Raw genomic sequence first — 27,265 nt, forward strand, 5'->3', positions numbered from 1 at the left:
ACGGGCGTGGGTAATCGGCCGGCCGCCGGCCGACGAAGTGGAATTGCTCGGAGTCGGAGGCGTTTCGCCGCCGCCGGTGAGGTGAGGAACGGGATCAGGGCTCGTTGGCATTGAACGCCGGACGCTGTATTATTAGCAAGCCCAACGCTAGAAGCAAGGCTTCCATCGGCAGCCTAAGGTAAAGCCCAACCGATCAGGTTTGGGCCTCCATTTGGCCCACCAAAGATGGATCACTAGCATGGTCGAGTTTGAAATTCATCCCTAAATTGAAATACTATATATAACGGGCTTCCTCATTTTACAAATTTGGATTATTCGAAATCCTATTTTAGTTGACAGGACAAGCTGAATCAACGTGGGACCCATACTACCCCTCCATATAAGTGGCTAACATTTTCTCTCTCCTCCCTCCCTTGTCTTTCCAATCCCCTGTAGGGTAATGGCCGACAGGAATGACGGCACAGCGGATGACGAGGAGAAGGGCGGTGGCCGATAGGAGAGGAGCTGGTGGCGAGAAGGACGGTGTCCGACGGAGAGATGAGCGGTGCACATTGACGACAACAAGGAGGAGGAGGATGGCTCGGCCAGGCCGGGGAAGGCAAGTAGAGCTGCCGACCCCCTAGGGAGTGGGGATCCGCACGAGTGGAAGCGGAGCCACGCTGCTGCTACTTGTCAAGCTCAGCAAATGGTAATGGGCCTGTTCGGAAGAGCTGGCTGAGATGCATTCTTGATAGACAGCTGAACAACTGGACTATCCAGTGCAGCCATAACAGCTGCAAAAACAAACTACCGAACAGGCCCAATGATCCCGCGGTGGAGGAAGCCGCTAGGCGAAGGCAATTCGGAATGGGCTTACAGGCTAGGTAAAGGCCATTCGTCCCCAATTCCATGGCCCATGCACTTGATGGGCCTGAAACAACTCAAATAGCTACATATTGGGCCGAAGAGGCCCAGCCCACTTGGCCCGCCGCATCCTCACCTCAAAACCCTAGCTGCGCTAACCCTCCCGTATAAATACCCTTCTCCAATCTCGTTCTCCCACTCTTCGCGCCGCCGCAGCAGCCGCCTCCACTCCCCCACCCCCAGAGAACCCTAATCCACACCCTCTCAAGCCAGCCATGGCGGAGCGCGGCGGCGAGCGTGGCGGCGAGCGCGGCGGGTTCGGCCGCGGCTTCGGGCGCGGCGGTCGCGGCGACCGCGGAGGGCGCCGTGGCGGGCGCCGCGGCCCGCGCCAGGAGGAGGAGAAGTGGGTGCCCGTCACCAAGCTCGGCCGCCTCGTGAAGGAAGGCAGGTTCTCCAAGATCGAGGAGATCTACCTCCACTCCCTCCCCGTCAAGGAGCACCAGATCGTGGAGACCCTCGTGCCGGGGCTCAAGGACGAGGTGATGAAGATCACACCCGTGCAGAAGCAGACGCGCGCCGGGCAGCGCACCCGGTTCAAGGCGTTCGTCGTCGTCGGCGACAACAACGGCCACGTCGGGCTGGGGGTCAAGTGCGCCAAGGAGGTGGCCACCGCCATCCGCGGCGCCATCATCCTGGCCAAGCTGTCCGTGGTGCCCGTCAGGAGGGGTTACTGGGGTAACAAGATCGGGCAGCCGCACACCGTGCCGTGCAAGGTCACCGGAAAGTGTGGCTCTGTCACCGTGCGCATGGTGCCCGCCCCGAGGGGTTCGGGTATTGTCGCCGCCCGCGTGCCCAAGAAGGTGCTGCAGTTCGCCGGCATTGAGGATGTCTTCACCTCGTCCCGTGGATCCACCAAGACCCTTGGCAACTTCGTCAAGGTATAACACATCCCTCCTTTTGTTATTTTATATACTATTCTCTGACTATGAGTATTTAGTGTTTGGTACTGAATGATAGATTTATGTGTGCTTGGCAAGTAGGCATAGTATTGTTGATTTCTGATGTGAATTGGGTGGAATATAACTGCATTATGCTATAGTTTCTCACTATATCACAGTTTGTATATTAGCATCAATTGTTCAATGAGACTACTGTTCTTAGTGTACATACACATGCATCTTTGAAGGTGATTCATAGTATTCTACTCATCTAATTCGATACAGTTAAACTGGTTGGGTTCAAAATATTTTACTTTGTTACAGGCTTACTGCCCATCAGTATGGATTTACTATTGTCTGCTGTCAATGAACCATTTCATGGGTCTATTTGATTATTGACACTTACGCTGCTGCTGTAATTGTTTGATCTTTAATCTTTTTGTGCATTGGTCATTACCTTATGCCACAGTGCTTATTAGTGTATCCTGTCTGCTTGATATCGTGCCTATACACACAGCACATTGTATCATCTAATAGAAACTTTTCTTTAAACATTTCGTATGCCCTGTTTGCACATTGATGCCATCAAGTCCTACTCAAACAGGGAGTGTTAATATCTAATATGTAATATGTTTTCATGTCTTCTACACCCAGTCGTTTTTACTTTGGTTTGATTGTGTTATATATACTCTGTGATGGCTTGAGGCCTTCTTATTAGTTTGCCTTGCTTGATTGATGTATTCTTAGTGGTAAGTTTATCCTCTATTAAAACCAAATGATCTGTTTTGTGCAGGCCACCTTTGACTGCCTGATGAAGACTTATGGATTCCTTACTCCTGACTTCTGGAGGGACACCAAGTTCGTCAAGTCTCCATTCCAGGAGTACACCGACCTCTTGGCCAAGCCGACTAAGGCTCTTATGATTGATGCACCTGTCGAGAACGTAGAGGCTTAGGATGGCGGAGTAAAGAGAGTCTTTGCTAGCTCGGACTTGTCTGATGCACTTTGTTTTACAATAGTTAAGAACCGGTTGTCATCCTTGGATTGTGCTGCGTCTGGATGTTTCTATTTCCTGTCAAGTTTTGGATCATGGTACTGTGATACTGCTTTTATCAATGAATGCTGCATAATTATTATGTTATCGATCCATTTTGTCCTGAAAGTATCTGAAGATGACTGGGTGCAGGGTCGTTGTGTTCGGTTATAGATCATGGTCAGTATATGGCTTTATAGCCTTGATCATTTTGTTTTAGAGCATCCTTAATTTTCCATTTTGTTTTCAATTTTCTGATCATGATCTGGCTGTTTTGATATACAGCCATATACTACTACCACCACCACTTAAGTTCAGTGCGGTGATGTTTTTCTTCCTGTTGCATCATTTTAACTTTTGCTCCGACCTGAAGTTGGTAATCATGCTGCCGTCTCTGAATTTGCTGTGCTGCCGTCTCTGAATTTGCTGCTGCCGTTTCTGAATTTGTGGTGGTTTCACTTTCATCGGTTCATCGCTCTGGCTCGTGCTGCTGCGACCAGTATGAACGGAATACTGGGATATCGTTTTCTCTTACCCCCAAAATTCGAAAATCAGAGTTTTCATTTGCTTATGCTGTTGATGACGAGGACGCAACGTGTTTAGACAATGTGCTAATTGTCCTGTATAGCTGTAAGTATATATGATCATTCATTGCTCGTGCTCGTGCTCGTAGTCGTGTGCAGCGATCGCACCACACAAGAAGTTGCCAGAAATCGGTTCCTGTTCCTGCAAGAAAACGCTCATCCTCTTGCTTTTTGCTTGCCGTGGCGAACGTCGCCGTTCCAACTTTGTGCTTCAGGTTCACCGAACCTGCCGGAAACGCGACCGGTTTCTCTCCGTCCATGACACGTGGGGCCCGGCAGTGCCGAATCGCCCTTTGGAATCTTCCCCGCGCCCAATCGCTCGCCGCCGCGTGTCCAGCATTCCGCTGAAAATACCGCGACGACGACGAGCTGTGTAGGCTGTAGCTGCCTCCTGAGCCTCACAAAATTTGGTTGGTCAGAGTTGCATCCCGGCCACTGGCCAGCCACGACGACGAAGCGGCGAGAAGCCGAGGCCAAACTACAATTCAACACCTCTTCCTCTTCTTCTTCTTGCTGCTTCTTCTTCTTCTTCTGCCACTTGGTTGCTATATACACCAAGCTCGATCACGAAACTATCTTAGCTGCTGCTGCTGCTGCTGCGTTGGAGAAGAAGAGAGTGGCAGGGTGAGGATGGCCGGGGTGCAGGTGATGCCGGCGGTGGGGGCGGTGGCGACGGCGGAAGGGAGCTGCAGGGCGGCGGGGCAGAGGAGGGGCCGCGGCGTGAGCAGCTTGTTCGCCGGAGACTGGAGGCGGCGGCCTCGCCGGGCGGCGTGCACGGCCAGGGTCAGGGGCAGGAGGCAGCAGCAGCAGCAGCAGGGCCTCGCCGTCGTCTGCAACCTCGGTGGCACCTACGATGAAGGTTTCGAGGACATCCACGTGGTAATTAACTTATCAGACGTAGCTAAAATTTAAAATTTTAGTTTTAATCTTAAAGTTGATTTTGAATTTTTTTTTAAGTCGTAAAGAATATATGTGTATATAACAAAGTTTTATCGAAAAATTATTCCTTTCGCTATTAAGCGTTGCGGCTTATAATCATTCCCCACATGCCGAATCTAATTAATTAATCCATGTTAGCAGATCCTAACGTAAAGAGTTGAAGTTCTACTGCTGATATATAAAATGCTGTGATTTTGATGAGATTTTCATGGTTGGGATGAGTAGAGGAGATCGATTGATTTGGTTTTTTGTTCATTCTTGTTTGCGCAGCAACTGATTAATGTGTTCACCTACAAAGCCGTCAAGACCGTGCTCACGCAGCTCTACGAAATGAACCCACCAAGCTACCGATGGTTATACAAGTAAGCCACCCATTTATTCCACAAATCAATCAGCAAAATCCCTGTCAGATTACTGAATTTGTGTTCTTGCTTCTCATTGGTTTCAGCTTCGTTGCTGTAAACAAGCCTACCGATGGCAAAGTGTTCCTTCGTGCTCTTGGAAAGGTAAATATATAAACTACTCCACAGTTGTTTAAACTTTCGAACGATACAAATGTAAACTGAAAACTAAAGAAAAATTGCACACGCATGAATGTTCATTTTGGTTTATAGGAGAAGCAGGAGCTTGCAGAGCGAGTGATGATAACTAGGCTTCACTTGTACAGCAAATGGATCAAGGTGATTCCTTTTTGGTACTCTTAGATAATCCATCACAAAGCTCTGAAGTTTGTAACCAAATGAGATTCTGGTTTTGATCTTTCAGAAATGTGACCATGCGATGATGTACGAGAGGATATCTGACGAGAACCTGGCGTTGATGCGAGAGCGGCTCATGGAGACGGTCATCTGGCCAACAGACGACACCAACACTGAGAAGATTGGCTGAAAAATAATGCCTGATCTGTCTGCCTGACGCATACACTTCTTTTTGAGTTGCTCAACTTAATTAAACTTTAGCTCGTTAGGTAGAGCATTCTAAATTATTCCTGCTCGATCGAGTCCGATGTATATGTATGTATATTAAGTGTACAATTAATGTACCAAGCCAGTGTAATGGGTACAAATTCAAGATGCATTCAGGGTTAAGTATAGATTAAGATCTAGCTGATAGCGTGTGGTTTAGTTTGGTCATTTGGTGAGTGAAGTGAAGAAGCTGCAAACTGTTTGGTCCATTTCATCGACAGTGTACAAGTACAACGTAGCAACTAATACTTGTAATTTGGGTCAAGTTCGTCGACACAGTTTATTTCATGAGTTACAACTCTTGCTGTTGGTTCTAGAGAGGATCTGGTAAAGTTTACAACACAAGCACGTCATCTGCTGGCATGTCTGTTGTTATTTTCTCATTTTATCTGTTGATCGCGCGACACAAATTTCATAATAAACTACACTGAAGAAAAGCAGAGCTCTTTTCAAACGCAGGAATAAAAAACACAAACATTAAAAAAACGTAGGAATTAATCGAGGTGGCATATCTAAGTTGATGCTTAGGAATTTTAAAATGTAGGAACTATGTGATTTTTTTGTTTGGATGCTTCATAGAGAAAGTATAGGATTTTGGGTGAGAGATAGACCCGACGAAAGCTTCCCATGAGGTACAACCTCATGTTAGAAATTTTGTAGCAATCTCAAGTGCGCATTCCATTATTTCAAAGGAACACCTGGAAAAATTTTGCATAGGATTTCAATTGTATAAATTCCTCTCTTTTTTCGTTTGTTCGAAAGGATCCCCTTGATATGTTGGAATATGACACATTCATGGCGTGTAAAATTTGATTGTTTCTTAGTCATACATGACGGTGCTCACATTCCCGTTTCTACGTAAAATATTATTCCCTCCGTTTTTTAATATACAACGTTGTGCAAGATATGTATGATTAGTCTTATTGAAAAAAAATTATAATTATCACTCATTTTATTGTGATTTGATTTATATTCAATTGTTTTTAAAAATGAATTTATTTTTATATATATAAAAAGTTTGAATAAAATAAATATTCAAATGTTTTTTTAAGAAAATGTTCAAATGTTTATAAAAAAACAAACGGTATCGTATATTTAAAAACAGAGTTAGTAACTGATCTCAGGGAGCTCGATGTACCGATCCGGCCCAGAGGCCCAACCAGTATAGGCCGCATGCAGCTTGATAAGGAATAAGTTCACTTCGTGACCCTTAACTGTGATCGAAATCTAATCCATGACCCTAAATCACAAAACAAAATATCTCGACCCCCAAACTCCTAAAACCGATGCAATTTGACTCCCTGGGCGGTTTTGGGAGGCGGTTTTGCTGACGTGGCGCCACCCAAAACCGCGCAGGGAGACAAATTGCACCGGCTTTAGGAGTTTGGGGGTCGAGATATCTGGTTTTGTGGTTTAGGGTCATGGATTAGATTTCGATCACAGTTGAGGGTCATGAAGTGAACTTATTCCGCTTGATAAGGGCCACACGCTGCTCACAGTCCTGTTCCGGCCCATAAAATGTGGGCCCAGCGCGTCTGTCGCATTGACGTTCCGGCCCAGTTCGCTTGCCACATAAAATCTTTCGAGTGAGATATAGCAAAATCGCACGCGAAAAGGTGAAAACGTGAGAGCCATGACGTCAGCGGCAGCATGGTACGCACATGCAGTCAGATCACCGATCACGCCTGAGCTGAGCAGATCATGCCTAATCGATCGATCTGTCCACACGTTTCCGCCCTAAGATTCGTGCTTAATTAATTAATTGATTGCGTGTGTGTGACCCTAATCTAACTACGCAAAAATCAAACAAATCTTATCGTGCACGCTGTTTTTTGTATTAATTAAAAAAGAAAGTAGACGACATTCATGAATCCTGACAAATCTAGCTATAAAGCCCCTAAATCTCTCTTTTGTACTGTTGTATCATTGTACCTGTGGATCAAGAGCGAACACGTAATTACGATACATGGATTCGTATGTATATATTTCGGCGCACGTTTTGATTTGAAATTCGAAGGAAATACATATATTTATGCATCCGGGGGGCGTTTACTTGAGTTGCTTGTTTGGCGATCACAAAGTTAATGATTTCGTCCGTTCGCAACAAAAACTAATGATTGCTACGTGGAATTTCTCGTGTGTGATTAATTGCTAGTTAGGCGAAACATATACATATATAATCAATTCAGTGGTTGCAGTAACTAATTAATTAATTAAAGTCCTTTATGAAATATATTTCTCGTCAAATTCCCTGTGACAAATTTACAAACCCAAAACGATCGAGACGTACGTACGTATAGTACTCGAGATAACCCAAAGAAGTCGTCCACGAATTAATTAATTTAACTAACTAACCAACTAAATTATAATCACCAATCATTAACAGTGCATTGCGTCAATTGACAGTTGACGTGTGCCACGTGTCTCGATCAGTTTGATGGTTTCGTTTTGACATCGCGATCTATGATTAGTTGAGGGACAAAGTGACCAATCTATGATGTTTTTGCTTCGAACCAAAGCAGGGAATGTCCCCTTTTGTCCTTAAAAAAGGGATTCCGGGCCCACATGTCAGCCTCTCTCGGTCCTCTCTATCTCAGGTCATCACCATTCACCAGCCAGCCGCTAGCTAGGTCATATCGATCGATCGATCAATCATCTTCCGACTACTAATTAATTTCACTTTTTCCGTGTGTTGGAAAAAGCGAGTGATTAATCGACGCAAGCAGCAGGAAGAGATTAGCTAGATCATTAATTATTAGATTAGCTTAATTAGGTCGGTGTTAACCACGTGGTTTGTGTACGCTTAGCTAGCTTGAGCCGCCATCCATGGATGGAACGCACATGCATGATACGTACGTAGGCACGCATGAACGTACGTCGACGTTAATTAATTTTCTCTTCCGAGAAAGTAATACACACGCATGAAATGCTTTCTTGTTTCTTGTTTCTTTTTATTTTCGCGGTCAGGAAGAGAGATGGATCGAGTAGTTGACCTGATCAGTGATCACATGCAGGTAAGTGCGTACTACACTGCATGCATACAACCAAGACGTACGACACCGGCCGCTAATGTGGATTATAATTTCAGGCACATTTTTTGTTTGTAGGATAGAGTACAGATTAATACACTCATAGTATTATATATATATATATATATATATATATCTTGTGATTGGTGAAATCACCACAACAGATCTTACTGTCATTCGGTATTTTTCGATGGCGGAGTTAGAAAAATATTAAGCCCGGGTAAACTTCATTATAAGTTTATAACCATTATTTAATATAGAAATTTCATTATCAATTCAATTAAAAATATTAAAATTAAATGGAGTTTCTGCTAGTTAACCCGGACGGCGGAGGCTCCCCCTTCAGGGATGAATCCAGAACAATATTTAAGGTGGGACTCATCTCCTTCTTTCTTCTTCAGTCTCCCTACTCTTTATTTTCTCTATATTGTTCTCCTTTCATCTCCCTTTCTATCATTAGTGATCCAGCGGGGTAGGGGGACTCGAGTCCCCCCAGCACCCACGCTGGATCCACCTCTGCTCCCCTTGTACCATTGTATGAATAAAAATAGCTATAGATACACAAACCGGATAGACAGGTTTCACCACGGAAAATTAAACCTAGCTATACGATCACTTCATAATTGCAGGCAAAATTTGTGACATGTGCACGAAGAATCTTTGTGTTCTACCAGGGGTCCTGTGTGTGCGTGCATGCATGGCGACCGATGATACGTACCTACGATGCGTGTGCAGCCACACACGCTTGAAGGCATATCTAGCTACGTACCAAACTTAATTAGGGCTCGAGCTAATTAACTAACTCAGCCATGCATCTCCCTCTTAATTAGCTGCTGCTTCTTTCTTCTTCCGGGGAAGCAAACGCAACATGCACGTACTACGTGTGCTTGCATTGCATGCATGCTAACTCGATCCTTCCCGCCCAATCGCCCATGCAAACCCCGAATCTATAAATACCTCGCCATGGCTGCACCTTCGTCTCCATCGATCGATCGATCCACCATAATCCAATAGCTTAATTCAAAGCCTGAAAACCATACAGCTCGATCTGTAGTGATCAAGTTCTGGCTAATTAACTAGCTAGCTCGTGATCGATAATATACAGTAGCAGAGCGTAAGTGATCGAGAGCGATTAATTCGAGCTTTTGCGTGGAATTAATTCATGGCGTCCGGTGCGAGAAAGCTCGTGAGGTCGTCGTTCATGGCGTCCGTACGCGCCCTGCTCGCGCTGACCTTTCTCCTGTCCGGCGGCGCAGCCACGGCGGCGGCCGCCATGGTCAGAAATGGCGGCTCGCCGAGCATCTATGGCGGTGGTGGTGGAGAGGGAGCTGCAGTGATCGGTAGAGGCGGCAGGTCGCTGCTGCAGGCGGCGGCGGCGGCGGCGGCGACGACGCAGAGCGCGGTTTTCAGCCTCGACAGCTACGGCGCGCACGGCGACGGCGAGCGCGACGACACGGCGGCGCTGGCGAGGGCGTGGAGCGCCGCCTGCGCCTCGGCGGCGCCGGCCGTCGTGCTCGTCCCGGAGAGCAGGAGCTACCTGCTCCGGCAAGTCACCCTCTCCGGCCCCTGCGAATCCACCATCAAGCTCATGGTAAAAAAAATTCAAACAGAATATTAGTTGATTAATCTTCCATATCCAGCTGCAATTCAGCTTGGAACTGAAGCTGATTAAGTGATTAACACGGCCATTAATATTAATCTTTCTGAAATTAGTGTAATTCTGACGTGATTTTTGGATAATATGCAGGTGAAGGGGACGCTGGTGGCGTCGCCGGACATGTCGAACTGGAACGAGAGCAACAGGAGGTACTGGATCGTCGTCCGCGGCGTCGACGGGCTCGCCGTCGGCGGCGGCGGCACCATCGACGGCAACGGCGAGGGGTGGTGGGAGAACTCCTGCAAGATCAACAGGGCACTCGTAAGTGTACTTACAGTACTGATCAAGAAATTAAATTCAAGTTCAAATCGCTATGAATTGGCTTTTCTAGCACGTAGATAGGTGGTTAATTAATAAATTATAACTAGTTCTAGTAGGCGCCGTTTTTCTTGATGTGATGGTTTACTTATGCATGGCGGCTGCTTCAAATTTTCGTTTGCACGTCGCATGGTCCTTGACTTTCTACTCGTGCATTTCGTATTCAAATATATATTCAATTCAATTTATAATTTAGTCAATTGTGATGGCCACGGATCTCTCTAACCTAGTTCATTTTTCCTCTGTACTTTTCAGCCATGCAAGGGAGCTCCAACGGTACGTGCATGCATGCGAAATGCAATATTTTTTTTCTCTTCTTTTTCCAAATTTCATTTACTCAATTTTTGTAGTACCTTTTAATTTGATTCATTTTGTTTGTAATTAATACAGGCGCTGAGTTTCCACACGTGCGACAACCTGAGCGTGAATGGTCTGAAGATGGTGAACAGCCAGCAGATCCACATGTCAGTGGAGGATTGCACCGGGGTGGAGCTGGCCCACCTGTCAATCTCTGCGCCCGGCACGAGCCCCAACACAGATGGCATCCACATCACCCACAGCAAGAACGTCCAAGTCAGCGACTGCACCATTAAGACAGGTAATGCAACTACTCCCTCTATTTTATATTATAAATCGTTTTATTTTTTTAGTCAAACTAGTTTATAAAAAAATTAGTACTCAATTGCCAAATATAGCATCTAAACCATCAAAATTAGTTTCATTAAATATAGCATTTAACATAATTTTGTAATATACTCCCTCCATCCACAAAAGTTATACCTATTATTTTTATCACTAAGACTAATAAGAAATTAATTTGTCTTGGATGTTACAAAATCAAGAAGTAATGCAAGCATGCAACCAATGAGTATTTAGAAGTCTCCTTGGATTCTAATCAAACATTTTATTTATTTATTTATTTAAGTCTTGAATGCATAAAGATTACAAATAGGTGCAACTTATTTGGAAAAGCTCAAATGTGGAATATGTGTAACTTTTATGGAGGGAGGGAGTATTTATTTTATGTTGAAAATATTACTATTTTTTAAAATAAATTTGATTAAATTTAAAAAAAATTAACTAGAAAAAATAAGTAAAAACTATTTATAATATTAAACTGAGCGAGTAATCAATTGCCAAATTAAGCACAGAAACATGATCAGGCCTTGTTTGGAAGGCCCAATAATTCCCTGCCCATAAGCTTGAATAAGCCCAAAAGGGTATGTTTTTTTTTAATCTTCAAAAGGATATGACTCTGATTAGGTTTTTGTTGTTGATCTCTGCAGGGGATGACTGTGTGTCGATCGAGGATGGGACCCACGGTTTACACGTCACGAGACTGGTGTGTGGGCCCGGGCATGGGATTAGCATTGGGAGCTTAGGAGATGACAACTCCAGAGCTGAGGTGTCTGACATCTTCATCGACACCGTGCACCTCTATGGCACCACCAATGGAGCTCGGATCAAGACATGGCAGGTAAATATCCTCCTCTCATCCTGCAGAGATTTGTGTGAACTTACTACGAAATTTTCATCAAACCTTTTGTATTTCAAGTGAATCTGAGAGAGATAGATGTGGATTTTGTCAAATGCAGGGAGGGAGTGGATACGCCAAGGATATCGTATTCCAGAACATGGTCATGAACAGTGTCAAGAACCCAATAATCATTGACCAAAACTACTGCGACTCAGCTAAGAAATGCGAGACACAGGAGGTAACAAAAACATCAACTCTCAAAAACCAATCCTTTATTTAACACCAGTGAGTAATGCTCAACAAAAATCATCCAAATCACACAATTATTGCAAATTTGCCATGAACATGGATCTCAGGGATCAGCAGTGGAGATTAGCAATGTGGTCTTCAAGAACATCGCAGGGACAACAATTTCCAAGAGTGCCATCACTCTGAACTGCAGCAAGAACTACCCATGCTATGACATTTCCTTACAGGACATCAACCTGGAAATGGTGGATGACAATGGTGCCACAGGAAGTACTTGCCAGAATGCAAAATGGAGGAAATCTGGAACAGTTGTTCCACAACCATGCACCAGCACAAATTAGGAGGAACTGGGCCTGATAAAGTTCATTACTGTATAAAGTGTGTATAAAAAAATTCAGAAGGAATCAGTCATATTTATGCATACATTGTGCATACACTCATTGGGGTTTCTACCAGGAACCTGCAATGCAGTGTGCCTACAAGGCTACAGAGTGTATTTGTTAAATTGATTCAAGTTATATACATGTAAATTCTTTCATACAGAGCAACATTGATTTCATATTCCCATTAAGTGCAGCAGAATGTTGTCAGGCATTTTTCAGCAAAGTAGTTCTACTAACTTAATTATCAACAGATGAACAGCAAGGTACCACTTACTACTCCTTAATACATAACAAGCATTCCGGCAGCTAAGATCTTACAGTAGACTATATAGAGTCATCCACTAATAACTTACACAACAGAATGGATAGCAAACTGGCGATTCTTTGCCTACTATCTTGCTCACTCCTAGCAGTTGATACCACATTTTTGGGTATCAGGGCCTGTGACACGGGTGGTGAATGGATCGATACGAACCCACAGCAAGGAGAAGATCGATGCAAGGAGGATGGCCCAAACAACAACAATGGTCGGTGTACGGTTCTGCCGACCCATGAGACCCTTAAGGAAGGGGTACAGGTGGACAATCACCCAGAAGGCAAAGAAGAGCTTCCCAAAGAGCGGACCCCATGACTGGTAGCCACTGTTGATAGCGTAGGAGATACCAGCAACAACACCGACCAGGTTGATGATCAAAATAGTGGTCGGTGGGATCAGAAGGGTTGTCCACTTGAACATGTAGAGCTCAGCGAAATCGCCTTCTTCATCAGAGGCCTTTGAGGTGACAGTGAAGCTGGTATCAATTCCAGCAAGCACCTTCAGCAGACCCTGGAAGACCGCAAATAGATGAGCGGAAATACCTCCAATAACCCAAAACTGCTCATTCCTCCACCATTCATCGATGCCAACACCACTCCACCTCATCTCAAGGATACCAGTAGCAAAGATTGACAGAAAGAGAGAGATAAACCAAATACTCGCAAAGTTGCTAATCTGCAGTCCAAAATAAGTCAGTCAGCGCATGCTGTTCTGCGATTTCGTCTGCAGAAGAGGAAAAACAATTCTACATATTTACCTCTGGTATGATGAACTTCCCAGTGAGAAGACAGATAGCTGGCAATATGCAGTACAAGAGGAGTGGAATCGATGTGAGTGGATAAATAGTGGTGTTGATGTAAGCAAATCTCTCCAGGAACTTAAGCCGTCCTCCGTACCCATACCATATGGGACAATGCCTGCTAAAAAGAATTTCCACAGAACCAAGAGCCCACCGAAGCACCTGGTTCAGACGATCCGAAAGATTAATTGGGGCAGACCCCTTGAATGCTGGTCGCTTAGGCATGCAGTAGATTGACCGCCAGCCACGTGCATGCATCTTGAATCCAGTGAGAATATCTTCTGTAACAGAACCATAGATCCATCCAATCTGCAAGTCACATAGCATCATAAACAAAGTTATAATGGCAACTGAGAGGAGATGCCAATTTAGTCAAGTTTCTTCGCATGAACTCAGAAGTACTTGTGCGAATCAGAACAGAAATCAAATTGCGTCCTTAATTTTGTACAAGAAAGACCACTTGATATCTCGACATTTTCTGTTACATTGTATAATTTGTACTGGTAGGCTAGTAGCATGTAATGCAGAGCATGAATGCCATAGCTTTATTACCTCAGTTCCCCAGTCACTTTTGTCTTCATAGCCACAGCTGATAACATGTATGGCCTCTTTCAGAAGAGATTCTGGAGTTGCGGATTGAGGAACACCACCATATTCCATCAGAGTGGAGGCTACAAAAACACTAGATTGACCAAATCTTTTCTCTAAGCTCATTTGAGACATCAGTAGTGATTTCTCATCATCAAATCCAGAACCTGCCACAAAAATGATGTGCCAGGTCAAATATATAGTGTAAGAGAAAAGTTAAGCCTAGTGTCCCTCCCTTCCTAAGCATATACAGAAATACTGCGAAAAAAGTTGTGGGGTGCAATGCAATGGTGGTGGCCAAATATCACTAAAAATCTAAGAGCAAAAACATGTAATTGAACAAAAACCAGACTCGATGGTACCTTCAATCCCTTCCTCTATATCTTCAAGATTAAAAACTGGCACAGAACTGTGCACATGTTTGTGTGACTTTTTCTTTTCCGTGCTCTTCTCCTTCGACTTTTTTGTCTTCTTTCGTCCCCCACAAAGCGAAGAGAAGTAACCTGGCCTCTTCTGCTTAATGGGGGGTTCATAACCATAAAGAGCTGTTCTGTTGAACACACAACCGGTTCCCACATAAACTGGTCCTTGGAGACCATCGAGACCTCTCAAATTAATCTGCAGCAAGCAGAAATGCAGATAAGTTACTTGACAAACTCCAGAAATGTTCAAATCCATCACATAGAAACATAAATATTGCTGATCCATCAACAGTTATTGATGTTTGCTAAAGCGTGAAGTGAAGCATCCAAGAATCTTAAAGGGAACCAAGCTTACATCGAAAAACACGGTGTTCCTGTTTGCATATCGATCATTTCTATCGATACCGTCAAACCTCTGAGGGAATTGGACATAACAGACACGCCTTCCTAGGTTTGGATCCATAAGGAAGCACATAGCCTCTCGGAGAGCTTTGCTATTGTTGATGTAGTGATCACAGTCAAGATTCAACAAGTATTGTCCATTAGTAAGGACAGCTGATACACGAACCTGCAGTTTCAAATTCCACATATCAAGTAAATGAATTAAACAAGATACTTCTCACTTAAGCAACACCACTCTAGCTGCTACTCACAAGTGCATTCATAGCACCAGCCTTTTTATGGTGTTGGAATCCAGGACGTTTCTCACGAGACACATAGACTAAACGAGGAAGCTCATTGCCTTCGGTATCAAGGCCTCCACTATGACCAAGGAAAACCTGAGCATGACCAGACGTCAAGAGTAAGAAAATTGCTGGATCAATAACCACACCACAATGGCAATATCTAAGTGATATTTACCTGAATCATTCCAGGATGGTCTCTGGTATTGTTACCAGGCCAAGGTGTGCCATCTTGCATAATCCATCCTTCCTCAGGAACTTTCTGTGCCTTGGCGACGAGAGCATTAACACGAACTTTAAATTCTTCATATTCCCTCTGGATTTTGGTTTTGCAACAGACATTAATGCGAGATTACACCAAAAAAAAAACAACAAAAAAGTACACACATATAAACCAAATTTACCTTCATGGCACGACGATCTTTAACAAAAGAAGCCTGAACTTTGTCTTTCAAGTAATCAATTTTCTGTGCAAAGTACCACTCTGGAGCTCTGGGTTCTATGCTGTACTTTTTACAGAACGGTACCCATTTTCTAGCAAATTCTGAAGTCTCAGCAAGCGCATCAAATGTTAACATTGCAGCTCCATCATCAGACACATAGCAAGATACCTTATCAACAGGGTAATCCACAGCAAGGATGGAGAGCACAGTATTGGCAGTGACAAGAGGAGGTTCTTTCATAGGATCCACAGTACTGACAAAAATGTCAACAGGAGCCAATTGAGATGGTTCACCTTCCCGGTCATACCTGAGAGTGCAAGTGATATTTTGTTATTGTCAGTAATCAGTACTACAGTGCTAACGCAGGAATGGTGTATCAGAGGTAAATATTGTACATCACCTTAAAGCCAGCCTATCCAGGTAAGTTTCACGGTTGATTGGGGACCACTTGGGGAACTGATCCAGAATCCAGGATAGAGCAAACCAAATCTCACATATGACAGAGAGCAACCATAGCGGGTATGCATTACGCACAGGATTTGTGATACGGTAGTGCAAGAATATACATAGGACAATCAATCGGAGCACAATAACCATCCTGTACGGATTTATTCTGGATGACGAAATTGGCACTTTTCTCGATAGAGGTTGGCGTGTTTCATCATTCCTGTAATACAGATAGCACAACATTTATAGTGGCAAGCTATATGATAAGTCCGCATTATAAGGTTCAGAGATGTACAACCATTTAGAATCTGATCCATTAAATGTGCATATTGCCTTGCTTAATAGCAAGGTATACTTGTAAACACAAAATAATTATATTTCGAATTATGCAAGAATTTTTCCTATGTTCTTCCAAGTACAAACTAGTGCAAGTTAGTACACCAGATACAAGGAATATTAATTACTGGTAGAATTCATAGATGACTAACGGTGGACAAAAGCATATCAGAACTCACAGTAAGGCGTCCTCCATGTTATAGTCAGTAGATGCATCAATGTCACCAACCCCACGACCTTCTGAAGGAGCAATGCTAGTACCATTAGCCATGGGAATTGCACCTTTATCCTTCATTTTCCAGCCATCTACTCTCTCTTTCCATGCAACATTGCCAAGGCTACCAGAAAACTCCCTTGATGGGTTTGCTGTTGAGCAACAAAGAATAATTAAATTTTCCCAGTCGATGCAACGAAACATGAGATCTTGATGATAGATAAACTTACGTGAATGGTTCACATAGGGAAATGGATGCCCACGTCTGCCAATGTTCCCAACGGGAGACATCATATGATCAGGGGACGCTCCAGGAATTTCACCTGAGATCTATAGAATTAATCGAGAGGAAGAAACTAAATATTAGTTCAATCTTTGCACATACCCTGAAGGGTTAACGACTTCACGCTATCAACAAAAATTCTAACAAACCTGGCTGTGAGTGAGCGATGGGATATATATGCGAGGGATTTCACCACTGTCATACTTGGGATGACCAATCTCACCACTATCATACTTAGAATGGACAATATCATCATTCCTCCCAGAGTTCATGCGCCAGGTGAGCATCCTCTCGGCAATCTTGTGCTTATGGTCCTGGTTGCCGGATGTTGGATAGTTCACATCACTAGCATCATCCGCATCAACATCATCGCTTTCATCCCCAAGTATCGGCGGGCTCCCTGAAGCAAAGATTAAATATCTTGTTAAGCTCAACAAATTCACTCACATTTGCTTCTCTCAATGGAAATAACCCATACAGGAAAGAAATTATGTTGTCACTGGTCACTACCAACTTCGAATACAGCTCACTAAAGAACAGGACTCTGTGCTATTAACTCAGCATATTCACTAAGCATATATATATCTTCTCTACTATTATTGTCTAAATGCAATATGCAACAACCTGATTGGGTTCACGAGATGTTCAGTCCAATGTAGCTGTTCTTAACCAAAGATGAAGTATTTAGGTGAAATCCAAGAGAAGGATGAATGGATAATGTGCAACTTATACCCTTGTGGCGCTTGTACTTGGTCTTGCACTGCGGGCACGCCTGGCTGCCGTCCTTGCGCTCGTACTCGTAGCATGGCCGGCACACCGGGAACCCGCAGACGTCGCAGGCGGTGAAGAGCTCGCCGTCCGCCGCCGTGCCCACGCCGTCGCCGCAGATCTGGCAGACATGGCATTGCTTCCCCGATTTCTTCGCCGCGCATACAACAACACCAAACGAAACAAACAAACAAAGGCAAAAGCTTCAGAGCTCAGACCAACCCAAACATCCACGCAACAAATTAACCAATCTTTGAATCTTTCCCCCCGAAAATGCGACTCACCGCACCGTCCATGGCGCACGAACCAAGAACTCACGGCCAAGAAAGTGTCTCCACGAACGGACTCCCGCCAATTCACCGCATTCCGCGGCCGCCCCGATGAAACCAAGAAACCCCAACTCCCCCCCACCCCAAGTGAGGCAAATCAATCAGTCAGACACCAAATCGCCTCGGATTCAAGGCGCCCCCCGCCACCGCCAAAGCCGACCTCGTAGCTAGCAGCACAAGCTGGATGAGGAGGCTTGCAAGAATCAAACGGGACAAGAAAAGGACGTGGCACCAGCGAGGATGAGGAAACCGCAAGCGTGAGCGTGAAGTGAATCGAATCCGCTCGCGTATCACTCTACTCTACTCCGGGGTTTAGCGGTTGATTGGTAATTAAAACCCCCGTAAAATTTCGAGATTTTTGGCGTGCATTTGAGATGAGATGGTTGGGTTGTTGCTGGGGTTTTGATTACTCCACGGGGTTCGGGGAGAGGAGTGAAGTGAAGTGACGGATGAGGTGAGCTGGGGGTGGGGCCCACCTGGCAGTGACGGGCGGAGTGCGCGTCGGCTGGACCGTGGTCGCATGCAGACAGAAAGTGTGACCGGGATGGGCGTGTGGGGACCGTGGGGCCTACTGTCAGTGAGAAAGGGTGGACAGCTTGTGAGGTTGTGATAGACACAAATGCCAACTGCACGCAGCCTGTATCGCAGTACTCTGTTCTTAAAAAGGAAAAAACAGAGCACTCCTCGCGCATAGTAATCCCTTCTAAAAAAACGTTTGAACCTGAATACAATATAGAATTGGGTTTTTTGACGGGTGAAGTATATGTATTTGTGTTTTAAAAGCAAAATTGTGTTAAATGTTTAAAACTTTGACCGTTAGTTTTGCATTAAAACAAATGGTTTGTAAAATATAAGGAGTTTATAATGCTATGATCGTATTTTTGAAATAAAATTTACGGCACACCATTTTTCTTTCCTTTAAACTATAAGTATTTTATATGAAACTACTCCCTCCGTTTTAGGTTATAAGATATTTTTGACTTTGGTCAAAGTCAAACTGTTTTAAGTTTGACTAAGTTCATGACAAATATAGTAATATTTATAATACTAAATTAGTTCTATCAAATCAATAATTGAATATATTATCATAATAAATTTGTTTTGGGTTGAAAATGTTACTATTTTTTTCTACAAACTTGGTCAAACTTAAAACAGTTTGACTTTGATCAAAGTCAAAACGTCTTGTAACCTGAAACGGATGGAGTATTTGTGATCAAAATATCAAAAGCTTGACTAATTTTATCCAAAACATAAGATATTTATGATGGAAGGAAAAAAATACTGTGGCAATCTGAGAAGCCTAGGTGCGAGCAATCGTTACGCTAGTGATATGAACTCAACCAAGAAAGTATCTCGTAATCACATCCATATGAACACATATAAACACTCGTACTTATAAACGGATCCGCGCACACCCTATCCATATGAACACATTTAAAAGATGGGGCCCCGCATATTTTAAAATCGATAAATATATTATCTACCTCTTAAAGAATAATTAGCCATAAATGTAAATGCATGTGTCAAATCTATAAGTTTAAATCAGATAAACTGATTCCACCACGGTAATCCTAATCAGTTTACACTCAGCGATAGACTGCAAATCTGTAACAGGAGCATCAACAAAGTAGTGCTGAAATGACAATCTCATGATCATACACCACATACATATGGTACGCAAACAACGATAGTTGTCTCCTCGACAGTTTAGGATAGTGTCCCACGCATGCGTCCACGAGTCCTCGACGCAACGTTCCCGCCATCCACGCGACCACGCATGCACGGGGGGCGCGCGCGGTTGATGCACTGGACGTCGAGCGGAAAAACGCCCTGATCGATCTGGTGTCCTGAGCCCCCGAGGATTCACTAGCTCTTGCCAATTGTATCCATGGCCGCCGCCACGGCGGACGGACATGGCGGGAGGCGGCGGCTGAGGGTGTTCTTCCTCCCATTCTTCGCGCGTGGCCACCTCATCCCCATGACCGACCTCGCGTGCCTCATGGCGGCGGCGAGCACTGATGCCGTGGAGGTGGAGGCGACGATGGCGGTGACGCCGGCCAACGCCGCCGCCATCGCCGCCACGGTCGCCGGGAACGCCGCCGTGCGCGTCGTCTGCTACCCGTTCCCCGACGTCGGCCTGGCCCGCGGGGTCGAGTGCCTCGGCGCCGCCGCCGCGCACGACACCTGGAGGGTGTACCGCGCCGTCGACCTGTCGCGGCCCGCCCATGAGTCGCTGCTCCGGCACCACCGCCCCGACGCCATCGTCGCCGACGTGCCGTTCTGGTGGGCCACCGGCGTCGCCGCCGAGCTCGGCGTCCCGCGCCTCACGTTCAACCCCGTCGGCGTGTTCCCGCAGCTCGCCATGAACAACCTCGTCGCCGTCCGCCCCGACATCGTCCGGGGAGGCGCCGACGGCCCGCCGGTGACCGTGCCGGGGATGCCCGGTGGCAGGGAGATCACCATCCCGGTGTCCGAGCTCCCGGACTTCCTGGTCCAGGACGACCACCTCTCCATGTCGTGGGACCGCATCAAGGCGTCCCAGCTCGCCGGCTTCGGCGTCGTGGTCAACACCTTCGCCGCGCTCGAGGCGCCCTACTGCGACGAGTTCAGCCGCGTCGACGCGCGCCGCGCCTACTTCGTCGGCCCCGTCAGCCAGCCATCGCGCGCCGCCGCCGCCGCCGTGCGCCGCGGCGGCGACGGCGACGTGGACTGCCTTAGGTGGCTGTCCACCAAGCCGAGCCAGTCCGTGGTGTACGTCTGCTTCGGGAGCTGGGCCCATTTCTCAGTGACACAAACTCGCGAACTCGCGCTGGGGCTCGAGGCCTCGAACCAGCCATTCCTGTGGGTGATCCGCTCCGACTCCGGCGACGGCGGCGGCGAGCGGTGGGAGCCGGAGGGATGGGAGCGGCGCATGGAGGGGCGCGGCATGGTGGTCCGCGGGTGGGCCCCGCAGCTGGCGGTGCTGGCCCACCCGTCGGTGGGCGCGTTCGTGACCCACTGCGGGTGGAACTCGGTGCTGGAGGCGGCGGCGGCCGGCGTGCCGGCGCTGACATGGCCGCTGGTGTTCGAGCAATTCATCAACGAGCGGCTGGTCACCGAGGTGGCCGCGTTCGGCGCGCGCGTCTGGGAGGACGGCGGCGGGAAGCGCGGCGTGAGGGCGCGCGAGGCGGAGACCGTGCCCGCCGGCGTGATCGCGCGGGCGGTGGCCGGATTCATGGCGGGCGGCGGCGGGCGGAGGGAGAGGGCGGCGGCCATGGCGACGGCGCTGGCGGAGAGCGCGCGCGTGGCGGTCGGCGAGAACGGGTCGTCGTGGAGAGATATCCGCCGCCTGATCCAGGATCTGACGGACGCGACTGCATCTCAGCCTTGACCATGACTTCCATTCCGGCTCATTTCATTATCGTCGCAATCACTTTTTGAAAAATTTTGTAGAAAAAAATCGAGTGAAAAGCTATGATGACCTTTGTATGCTTCTTCCGTTCTGTATCATCAACATTTGTTTGTCCCATCACTCAACTATCTTAAACTTATCGTTACATCAAAATATTTTCTCATTTAGTTCTAATATATGCTAAATTACCTAGAAAATTTCTATTTTAGAACAAAGGATTAGTGTGTGTATATATAAGAAACTCTTTTAATTCCTCAAAAGATATTCCCTTATTTCTTACACGTCATGATTATTAAAAAATAACACGATAAAATGAATGTGAAGAAATGTGAACAAGTGTGGTCATCTAAATGCGAGATTAGAAATACATATCGGGGACATTCGAGATTAGACATTTCAAACCAAGTAACACAAGTGTGACAACTTTTGCCGGGTCCGGTTGGCTAATCTATTTTGGGCCACCTCACCGGCCCATGAAAATATTCTCATTTTTATCGGGCCAAGAAATTCTCTGTCGGACAACGAGGCCTAGCCCACGGCCCGTTCCTCAAGAATCTGGATAAGGACATCAAGAAATGGCCCGTTTGGTAAAATTTCAACTTCGAATGGTCAGTTTAGATTGGTGTCATTTTAAACTATACAATTGCTTGTTAAAATTGATAAATTTATCACTGTATTTAGTTTGTTATCAAATATTGGTAATACATAGAAAATTTTGGCACAACATATTTATTCCGTTCTACCAAAATTTTGGCGATACTGCCAACTTACCAAAAATTTGGCAATGCCAAATTTTAGAAAATCTGATTTTGGTAGTAATATAAACAGACCCTAAAAATCTGATTTTGGTAGTAATATAAACAGACCCTAAATTTAACTATAGGAGTTGGATATGAAGTAAATTATAAAACAGTCTAAACTCAACTCAACTTCTCTATTTAATTTTGTGAGAGCGCTTCAGCCAGTTTCCGTTCTATTTTAAGTGAAGCTAAAACTGTTTGATTAGTAGCTTCAGAAATCAAAATAAATGGAGCTAAAGCTGAAGCCGTGTCAAACTAGCCCCTAAAAGTGGCCGTCGCCATCAAATCGGTCTGGACTCCGGCGGATATGCCAGCGAGACCGACCCCGCCGCGTGGCACCCCCGCCATTGTTGATGCTGACGGCCGCGGCTCGCGAGGAAGAAGAAGAAGATGCCATATTCCCTCGTCTACTCTTGCCGACGCTAATCTCCCCCGGTTCCGTTAATTATCCCCGGTCAAATCCCACCAATCTCTTTCATGCCTCCTCCTCATTCCCTGTATCGAATTCATCTTTAAAAAAAATTCAATGGCGTTATCATGAGGAAAAGGGCGAAACCTACTGACGTGTAGCTCAGGGCGAGTGCTCCCTTTCTCCGTCTCTCTCTCGAGGTTGCCGTCCAACGTCCATCAGTCATCGTGATGATTGAGATTGACATCCAATGTCCACACGTAGTACTCACAGTAATCGAATTGATTTGGTACCATTGCTTTGAGAAATTGAGCTAGATTGATCCATGGAGAGCTGAAGAAAAATGAAGTGCTAGTACTAGTGTCGAACTGAATGTTTGCAAGATTTGAGCAAACAAACCATTTATGCCGTATGGATAATACAAGCCAGGGGAAAAACAAGGGCCACTCTGTGATCACAAGCAGCAGAGGGCAACAGCAGCAACAGCAAATATACAACTTGTTTTAAAATCTTTTTTACAATTAGGTTCTCGGATGCGCACAGCTAAGCAAACATCACACGAAGAACGGCAGCTAGATTAATCCAGCACACAAAAGGCACTGAAAGAAACAGAGCAGCAGCAGATCGATCAAGATCGAAGGTTTGCAGAGGCTGGCTGCAGGAAGCTAGAAGAAGGATCGCTTGGTAGGCACCCTCCCAACAGCCTTCATGAAGTTGGCGAGCTCGAGCACCTTGGCGAGCTTGAGGCCTCTCTTCGCCTCCGCCGACGCCCTCTTCTCCTCCGCCTTGCGCCGCGCCTTCGCGATGTCGTTCTGCGTCCTCTCCAGCGCCTTGGCGCGCTGCTCGTCCAGCTTTCTCTGCGTTAGTTGTTCAGTCATCAAGAACACCTACGTGAGTAACATTTTGGAGTACATAGCAGTTGCTGCTAAGCACTATTCAGTAATCAGATATGCTTTCTAAAAGATAAAACTGCACTATGCAAAAGCATGATTTGCAGAGCATGTAATGGAGAGAGAAAAAAAGGCTTTTAAAAGCTGGATTCTGACAAAGACCGCTCTCCTAACGTTGCATGATTGAGTAGTGGTTAACTCATCTGATGTCGCATGCCTACATCCAAAAAGGATAGATAGTACTAGTGCTACTCTGAACATTTTCTTGCAAGAACAGATACCCTGCTACTCTGCTTTGAGTTAATCACCAAGAACAAAGTTGGATTCCCTTTGCTCGGAATCAAAATCTATCAGCTATAATTTCAGATTTTTGCAAAGCCTAAACGGACAACAAGAATTAGATGAAAAATCTGCAAACTTGAGAGTCATAAATAAATTCATAATCAGTTATTGAGTTACCTCGATCTTCTTGAGCCATGCGGATGCTTTCTCGACCTGCTCGGTCTCCCACCCGTTGATGACAACCTCCTCCCTCTTGAACCGGTTGTTGATCTTGGCCACCTCCGCCGTCTGCCACGCCGACACCTTCGTCTCCACCTCCTCCTTCTTCACCTGCCTCGCCTCCACCGGCGGCGCCGGCGATGGCCCTGCCGCGGGGACAACCTCCAGCTGGGACGCCCTGCTCCTGGCCGGCGTGGCGATCGGGTGGCTGTCCGGCACAATTGCCAGCGGGTTGGTCTCCTCCAGCTCGTCCTCGCCGATGCTGGTGAGCTGGTCACCGCCGTTGTTGCCGTCGTTGGGGCCAGTCTGCATGGTCGTCCCGGCGGCGACCATGGCCGTGAACTCCCGGCTCATCGTCATGAACTGCTCCTCGGACGACACGGACCGGTGGCTGCTGGCCGTGTCCCACGAGTACGCGGCGGACCCGAGCCGCGTGGGTGGCGTCGTCGTCGTCGTCGGCGACGGCGGCGTCAGAGGGTGGATGTCGCGGTACGTGGTGACGACGGTGACCTCCTCGTCGTCGCCTGCAGCGACATCGTCGGCGGCGGTGGCGGGCGCCGACAGCTGTAGCGAAACCTCCGGCTCCGGCTGCGGCGGCGGCGCGTGCTGCTCATGCAACATGTGCTACCCGCGCGGCGGCGATGGCGGTGGTCGTCGTGGAGGCTCCGCCGCCGTGCATCCGAAGCGCCGCCGTGGTTGCTGCTGGCGAGCTGAGGTGGTGCGTCGTGTCATGGAGTATGTGCGCGCGTATTATATGGCGGGAGATGGGCATGGAGGGGGGGAAGCGATGGGGCCGGGTGTGGTTTTGTCCATTGGCGCCAAGGGGGTGACACGTACTTGTCTCGCGGTGCGGTGCGTTCGCCATTGGCGCCAGGTTAAAGCTGGTGCATGCACTGCGCCTGCGCGATGTGGGCTTTGGTCAAGGCGAGAGCGAGTGTTTTGGTGCACCTGGAGATCGGCGAATTTGCAAGTTGGGGCGCTTGTTTAATCCAACAGGATGGGTTGGGGAATGTTTCTTTTGGTTGATTAATTGATTGGCAAATGGCACAGCGTGGCCTCGTAAATGGAGTACGTTGTATTAGTGTTTTATTAGTGTGTGTAGTCTTCAGAAAAAAAAGCAGCAGTTAGTAACTTATGTAGTACTACTCGTGTAGCTCAGCAAAAAGATGGTTTTGATCTGTGCTTGATCAGCTCGAGCCTGAAGGTCTAGTTGTTATCCCTTATAAAAAGTTTTTTCGTAGCATTTCACATGCATTACGCCAGTGCAAATCATCTTATCACGTTACGCGGAGAGCTAGCAAGCTTTGCAAAGGCAGTTTAGTACATGTTCAGATGAGTGCTTCCATACGCAAAAGATACTACTACTACTGGACAACACAAAATCCCAGTATACGTCCAATCCGAAGACTCCAAACACGTACGAAGGCAAGGGTTTGTGAACCAAACTACCAATGACCACAGGTTGCGATCGATTGCGCCCTCAATAATCTCAAATCCAATATCCTCACGTCTTAACCTCTACCGGTCTCTTTACGGTCGAACGGGTCATCCAGTGCAGTACAGGACAATTGCCAGAAGTCGACACGACGAATTACTACCTGTACAGTAGTTCGTCATCTGAACTGGCGATGTTACTATTGGCTGGTCATCGGTTTAATTCGCGAGCAAGTATGCTCTGCTCATCGTCGACGTGTTCATCGTGCAGGACGTGGAAGTCCCGGGTTGGGGATGGACAGCTAAGAGTGGGTGGTGGTGGCGACGCGTCGCTTTCACCCGGATAAGAGCCTGTCCGCTTCCTCCGCCTCAAGCTGATCAAGCTAGCACACATCAGCAAAAGAAAAGAGGAGTACATGCAATCCGCGCCCAAACCCAACCCGCGCCGCGCACCTGTCCCCGCCTGCCGCTTTCGCCCACGTCTTCTCTTCCCCCCCTCCATATTTCATATCGTCTCATTCCCCTCGCGCGCGCGGACGGGCAGCGCGGCGCATACACAGACACAATACAGGGCGCGAGGCCGAGTCGCGCGGCGACGTGACGTGCCTTTCGTTGCGTGGCTTTGCGCACCGTTATCTGCGCGGCACGTGTGCGCGGCGTCGGATTCACGGCTTCTGGAGTACGATCTTTTTTCTTTTTCCTACCCGCAGGCGCAGGCGGCGACGGGGGCGCAGCGGGGCAAATTTGCGGCACGGGTGGATGACTGGATGGTGAACAAGAATACTAAAAGGCACGCGAGGAGATGGGCCGTGGAATGCGTTATGCGTAGCGCGTTGAGGTGAAGAGTATCGCCAGCGGAACGTGATTCAATCTATGTTATTACAATACAACTTCCAAATCTAGATAAGTCTTACAATATGAAACAGAAGAATTAGCTACTTTAGAATGAAATAGAAGGGTTCTATTTACTTAATTTATTATATTTTGGATCGAGTTTAAATTTTATGTAAGTGTTTAAATTTATACGGAGAGATACACACTAACACACGTAGTGAAAATAAAAGGCTATAGCTAAAGTTTTATTTTTACCGGTTCCTAGACACCACCCTCGTACGTATACGCTCTCCGTCCGTCCGATGTGTTGCGCTCCAAGAAAGTGACCCCTCCTTTCGCCATCGATCGATCGATAGAATTGTTTACGTTAAAGGTTGGTTTCAACCAGCCTGTTCCAAAGAAATTTACTACTCCTTGTAACTTGGAAGCAAGAGATTATATAGTAGTATATCTTTTGGTAGGCTTTGTAATCACGCTTGATGGGTTTGTCAAAATCAAACTCAAATCCTATTTATGTTGTGTGGAGGAAATAAAATCTTATCCCTTCTCGTACATGCATGTTAGTAATATGTATGAGTGGCTAGTGCAGAGGATCAGAGTCCACGTTATATAAGTTTATACCTCACAGTCAGCTAACCAGCATGGGTCTGAGAAACCGATGTTACATACACAGCCACCTTCATTTTCCTCTCTAGCAAGTCATACCAGCTCACTTGTAGGTCCTAATCATGCACGTCGTCTTGGAGCTACTGATGAGGTAGCATGTTTACAACTAACCCGACTCCCAACTATTGTACTACTCAATTAGCTAATTAATTCATTCTAGAAACTTGGGGTCATTAGTACTAGTACCCATCAATTAACTTTATCAATACTCTTTTTTTTGTGTGTGGTTTGTGATCTATATATATAGTGGCTGACTAGGGAGCGCCACTAATTAGGAGAAAGAAAACTAAATTAAAA

The 27,265-nt window shown here is 46.4% G+C and overlaps 6 protein-coding genes across 6 annotated transcripts; 4 read left to right on the forward strand and 2 right to left on the reverse strand.

Annotated features, from left to right (window-relative positions):
* Positions 1 to 1,040: 1,040 nt before the first annotated feature.
* On the forward strand, positions 1,041 to 2,924 carry LOC4334512 (small ribosomal subunit protein uS5x). Its single transcript, XM_015775064.3, has 2 exons — positions 1,041 to 1,781; positions 2,575 to 2,924. The coding sequence occupies exons 1-2, from the start codon at positions 1,119 to 1,121 to the stop codon at positions 2,734 to 2,736; spliced, it is 825 nt and encodes a 274-aa protein (XP_015630550.1). The 5' UTR covers positions 1,041 to 1,118; the 3' UTR covers positions 2,737 to 2,924.
* A 571-nt stretch (positions 2,925 to 3,495) lies between these two features.
* On the forward strand, positions 3,496 to 5,618 carry LOC4334513 (chaperonin-like RbcX protein 2, chloroplastic). Its single transcript, XM_015775065.3, has 5 exons — positions 3,496 to 4,277; positions 4,608 to 4,699; positions 4,786 to 4,843; positions 4,952 to 5,017; positions 5,103 to 5,618. The coding sequence occupies exons 1-5, from the start codon at positions 4,029 to 4,031 to the stop codon at positions 5,223 to 5,225; spliced, it is 588 nt and encodes a 195-aa protein (XP_015630551.1). The 5' UTR covers positions 3,496 to 4,028; the 3' UTR covers positions 5,226 to 5,618.
* A 3,707-nt stretch (positions 5,619 to 9,325) lies between these two features.
* On the forward strand, positions 9,326 to 12,570 carry LOC4334514 (polygalacturonase ADPG2). The gene is made up of 7 exons (XM_015775062.3): positions 9,326 to 9,922; positions 10,079 to 10,249; positions 10,562 to 10,582; positions 10,697 to 10,904; positions 11,593 to 11,783; positions 11,902 to 12,021; positions 12,140 to 12,570. Exons 1-7 carry the CDS (start codon positions 9,494 to 9,496, stop codon positions 12,371 to 12,373), a joined length of 1,374 nt encoding a protein of 457 aa, XP_015630548.1. The 5' UTR covers positions 9,326 to 9,493; the 3' UTR covers positions 12,374 to 12,570.
* On the reverse strand, positions 12,038 to 18,490 carry LOC4334515 (probable cellulose synthase A catalytic subunit 2 [UDP-forming]). Its single transcript, NM_001418850.1, is given in 14 exon segments — positions 12,038 to 13,406; positions 13,489 to 13,839; positions 14,083 to 14,285; positions 14,481 to 14,736; positions 14,896 to 15,108; positions 15,194 to 15,319; positions 15,402 to 15,539; positions 15,628 to 15,973; positions 16,067 to 16,333; positions 16,629 to 16,815; positions 16,894 to 16,993; positions 17,096 to 17,346; positions 17,679 to 17,865; positions 17,999 to 18,490. Coding segments are annotated over 14 exon segments (3,222 nt in total). The 5' UTR covers positions 18,011 to 18,490; the 3' UTR covers positions 12,038 to 12,821.
* Positions 18,491 to 19,505: 1,015 nt separating this feature from the next.
* Positions 19,506 to 21,587, forward strand: LOC4334516 (probable UDP-glucosyl transferase 73B6). The gene has a single exon (XM_015775061.3). The coding sequence runs from the start codon at positions 19,932 to 19,934 to the stop codon at positions 21,411 to 21,413; it is 1,482 nt and encodes a 493-aa protein (XP_015630547.1). The 5' UTR covers positions 19,506 to 19,931; the 3' UTR covers positions 21,414 to 21,587.
* A 1,414-nt stretch (positions 21,588 to 23,001) lies between these two features.
* On the reverse strand, positions 23,002 to 24,759 carry LOC4334517 (remorin 4.1-like). The gene is made up of 2 exons (XM_015776778.2): positions 23,993 to 24,759; positions 23,002 to 23,500 (listed from the first exon to the last, which is right to left on the reverse strand). Exons 1-2 carry the CDS (start codon positions 24,653 to 24,655, stop codon positions 23,309 to 23,311), a joined length of 855 nt encoding a protein of 284 aa, XP_015632264.1. The 5' UTR covers positions 24,656 to 24,759; the 3' UTR covers positions 23,002 to 23,308.
* Between the last annotated feature and the right edge of the window lie 2,506 nt (positions 24,760 to 27,265).

Source organism: Oryza sativa, chromosome 3 (genome assembly GCF_034140825.1).
Source record: "Oryza sativa Japonica Group chromosome 3, ASM3414082v1".
Classification (NCBI taxonomy): Eukaryota; Viridiplantae; Streptophyta; class Magnoliopsida; order Poales; family Poaceae; genus Oryza; species Oryza sativa.

Excerpts from the sequence above, each read along its gene's own strand:
- LOC4334512 (XM_015775064.3), top strand. The coding sequence starts at position 1,119 with ATGGCGGAGCGCGGCGGCGAGCGTGGCGGCGAGCGCGGCGGGTTCGGC. Across the intron at positions 1,782-2,574 it reads CCCTTGGCAACTTCGTCAAG|GCCACCTTTGACTGCCTGAT; the intron begins GTATAACACATC and ends TGTTTTGTGCAG.
- LOC4334513 (XM_015775065.3), top strand. The coding sequence starts at position 4,029 with ATGGCCGGGGTGCAGGTGATGCCGGCGGTGGGGGCGGTGGCGACGGCG. Across the intron at positions 4,700-4,785 it reads AGCTACCGATGGTTATACAA|CTTCGTTGCTGTAAACAAGC; the intron begins GTAAGCCACCCA and ends CATTGGTTTCAG. Across the intron at positions 4,844-4,951 it reads TCCTTCGTGCTCTTGGAAAG|GAGAAGCAGGAGCTTGCAGA; the intron begins GTAAATATATAA and ends TTTGGTTTATAG.
- LOC4334514 (XM_015775062.3), top strand. The coding sequence starts at position 9,494 with ATGGCGTCCGGTGCGAGAAAGCTCGTGAGGTCGTCGTTCATGGCGTCC. Across the intron at positions 10,905-11,592 it reads CGACTGCACCATTAAGACAG|GGGATGACTGTGTGTCGATC; the intron begins GTAATGCAACTA and ends TGATCTCTGCAG. Across the intron at positions 12,022-12,139 it reads AGAAATGCGAGACACAGGAG|GGATCAGCAGTGGAGATTAG; the intron begins GTAACAAAAACA and ends CATGGATCTCAG.
- LOC4334516 (XM_015775061.3), top strand. The coding sequence starts at position 19,932 with ATGGCCGCCGCCACGGCGGACGGACATGGCGGGAGGCGGCGGCTGAGG.
- LOC4334517 (XM_015776778.2), bottom strand. The coding sequence starts at position 24,655 with ATGTTGCATGAGCAGCACGCGCCGCCGCCGCAGCCGGAGCCGGAGGTT. Across the intron at positions 23,501-23,992 it reads CATGGCTCAAGAAGATCGAG|AGAAAGCTGGACGAGCAGCG; the intron begins GTAACTCAATAA and ends CAACTAACGCAG.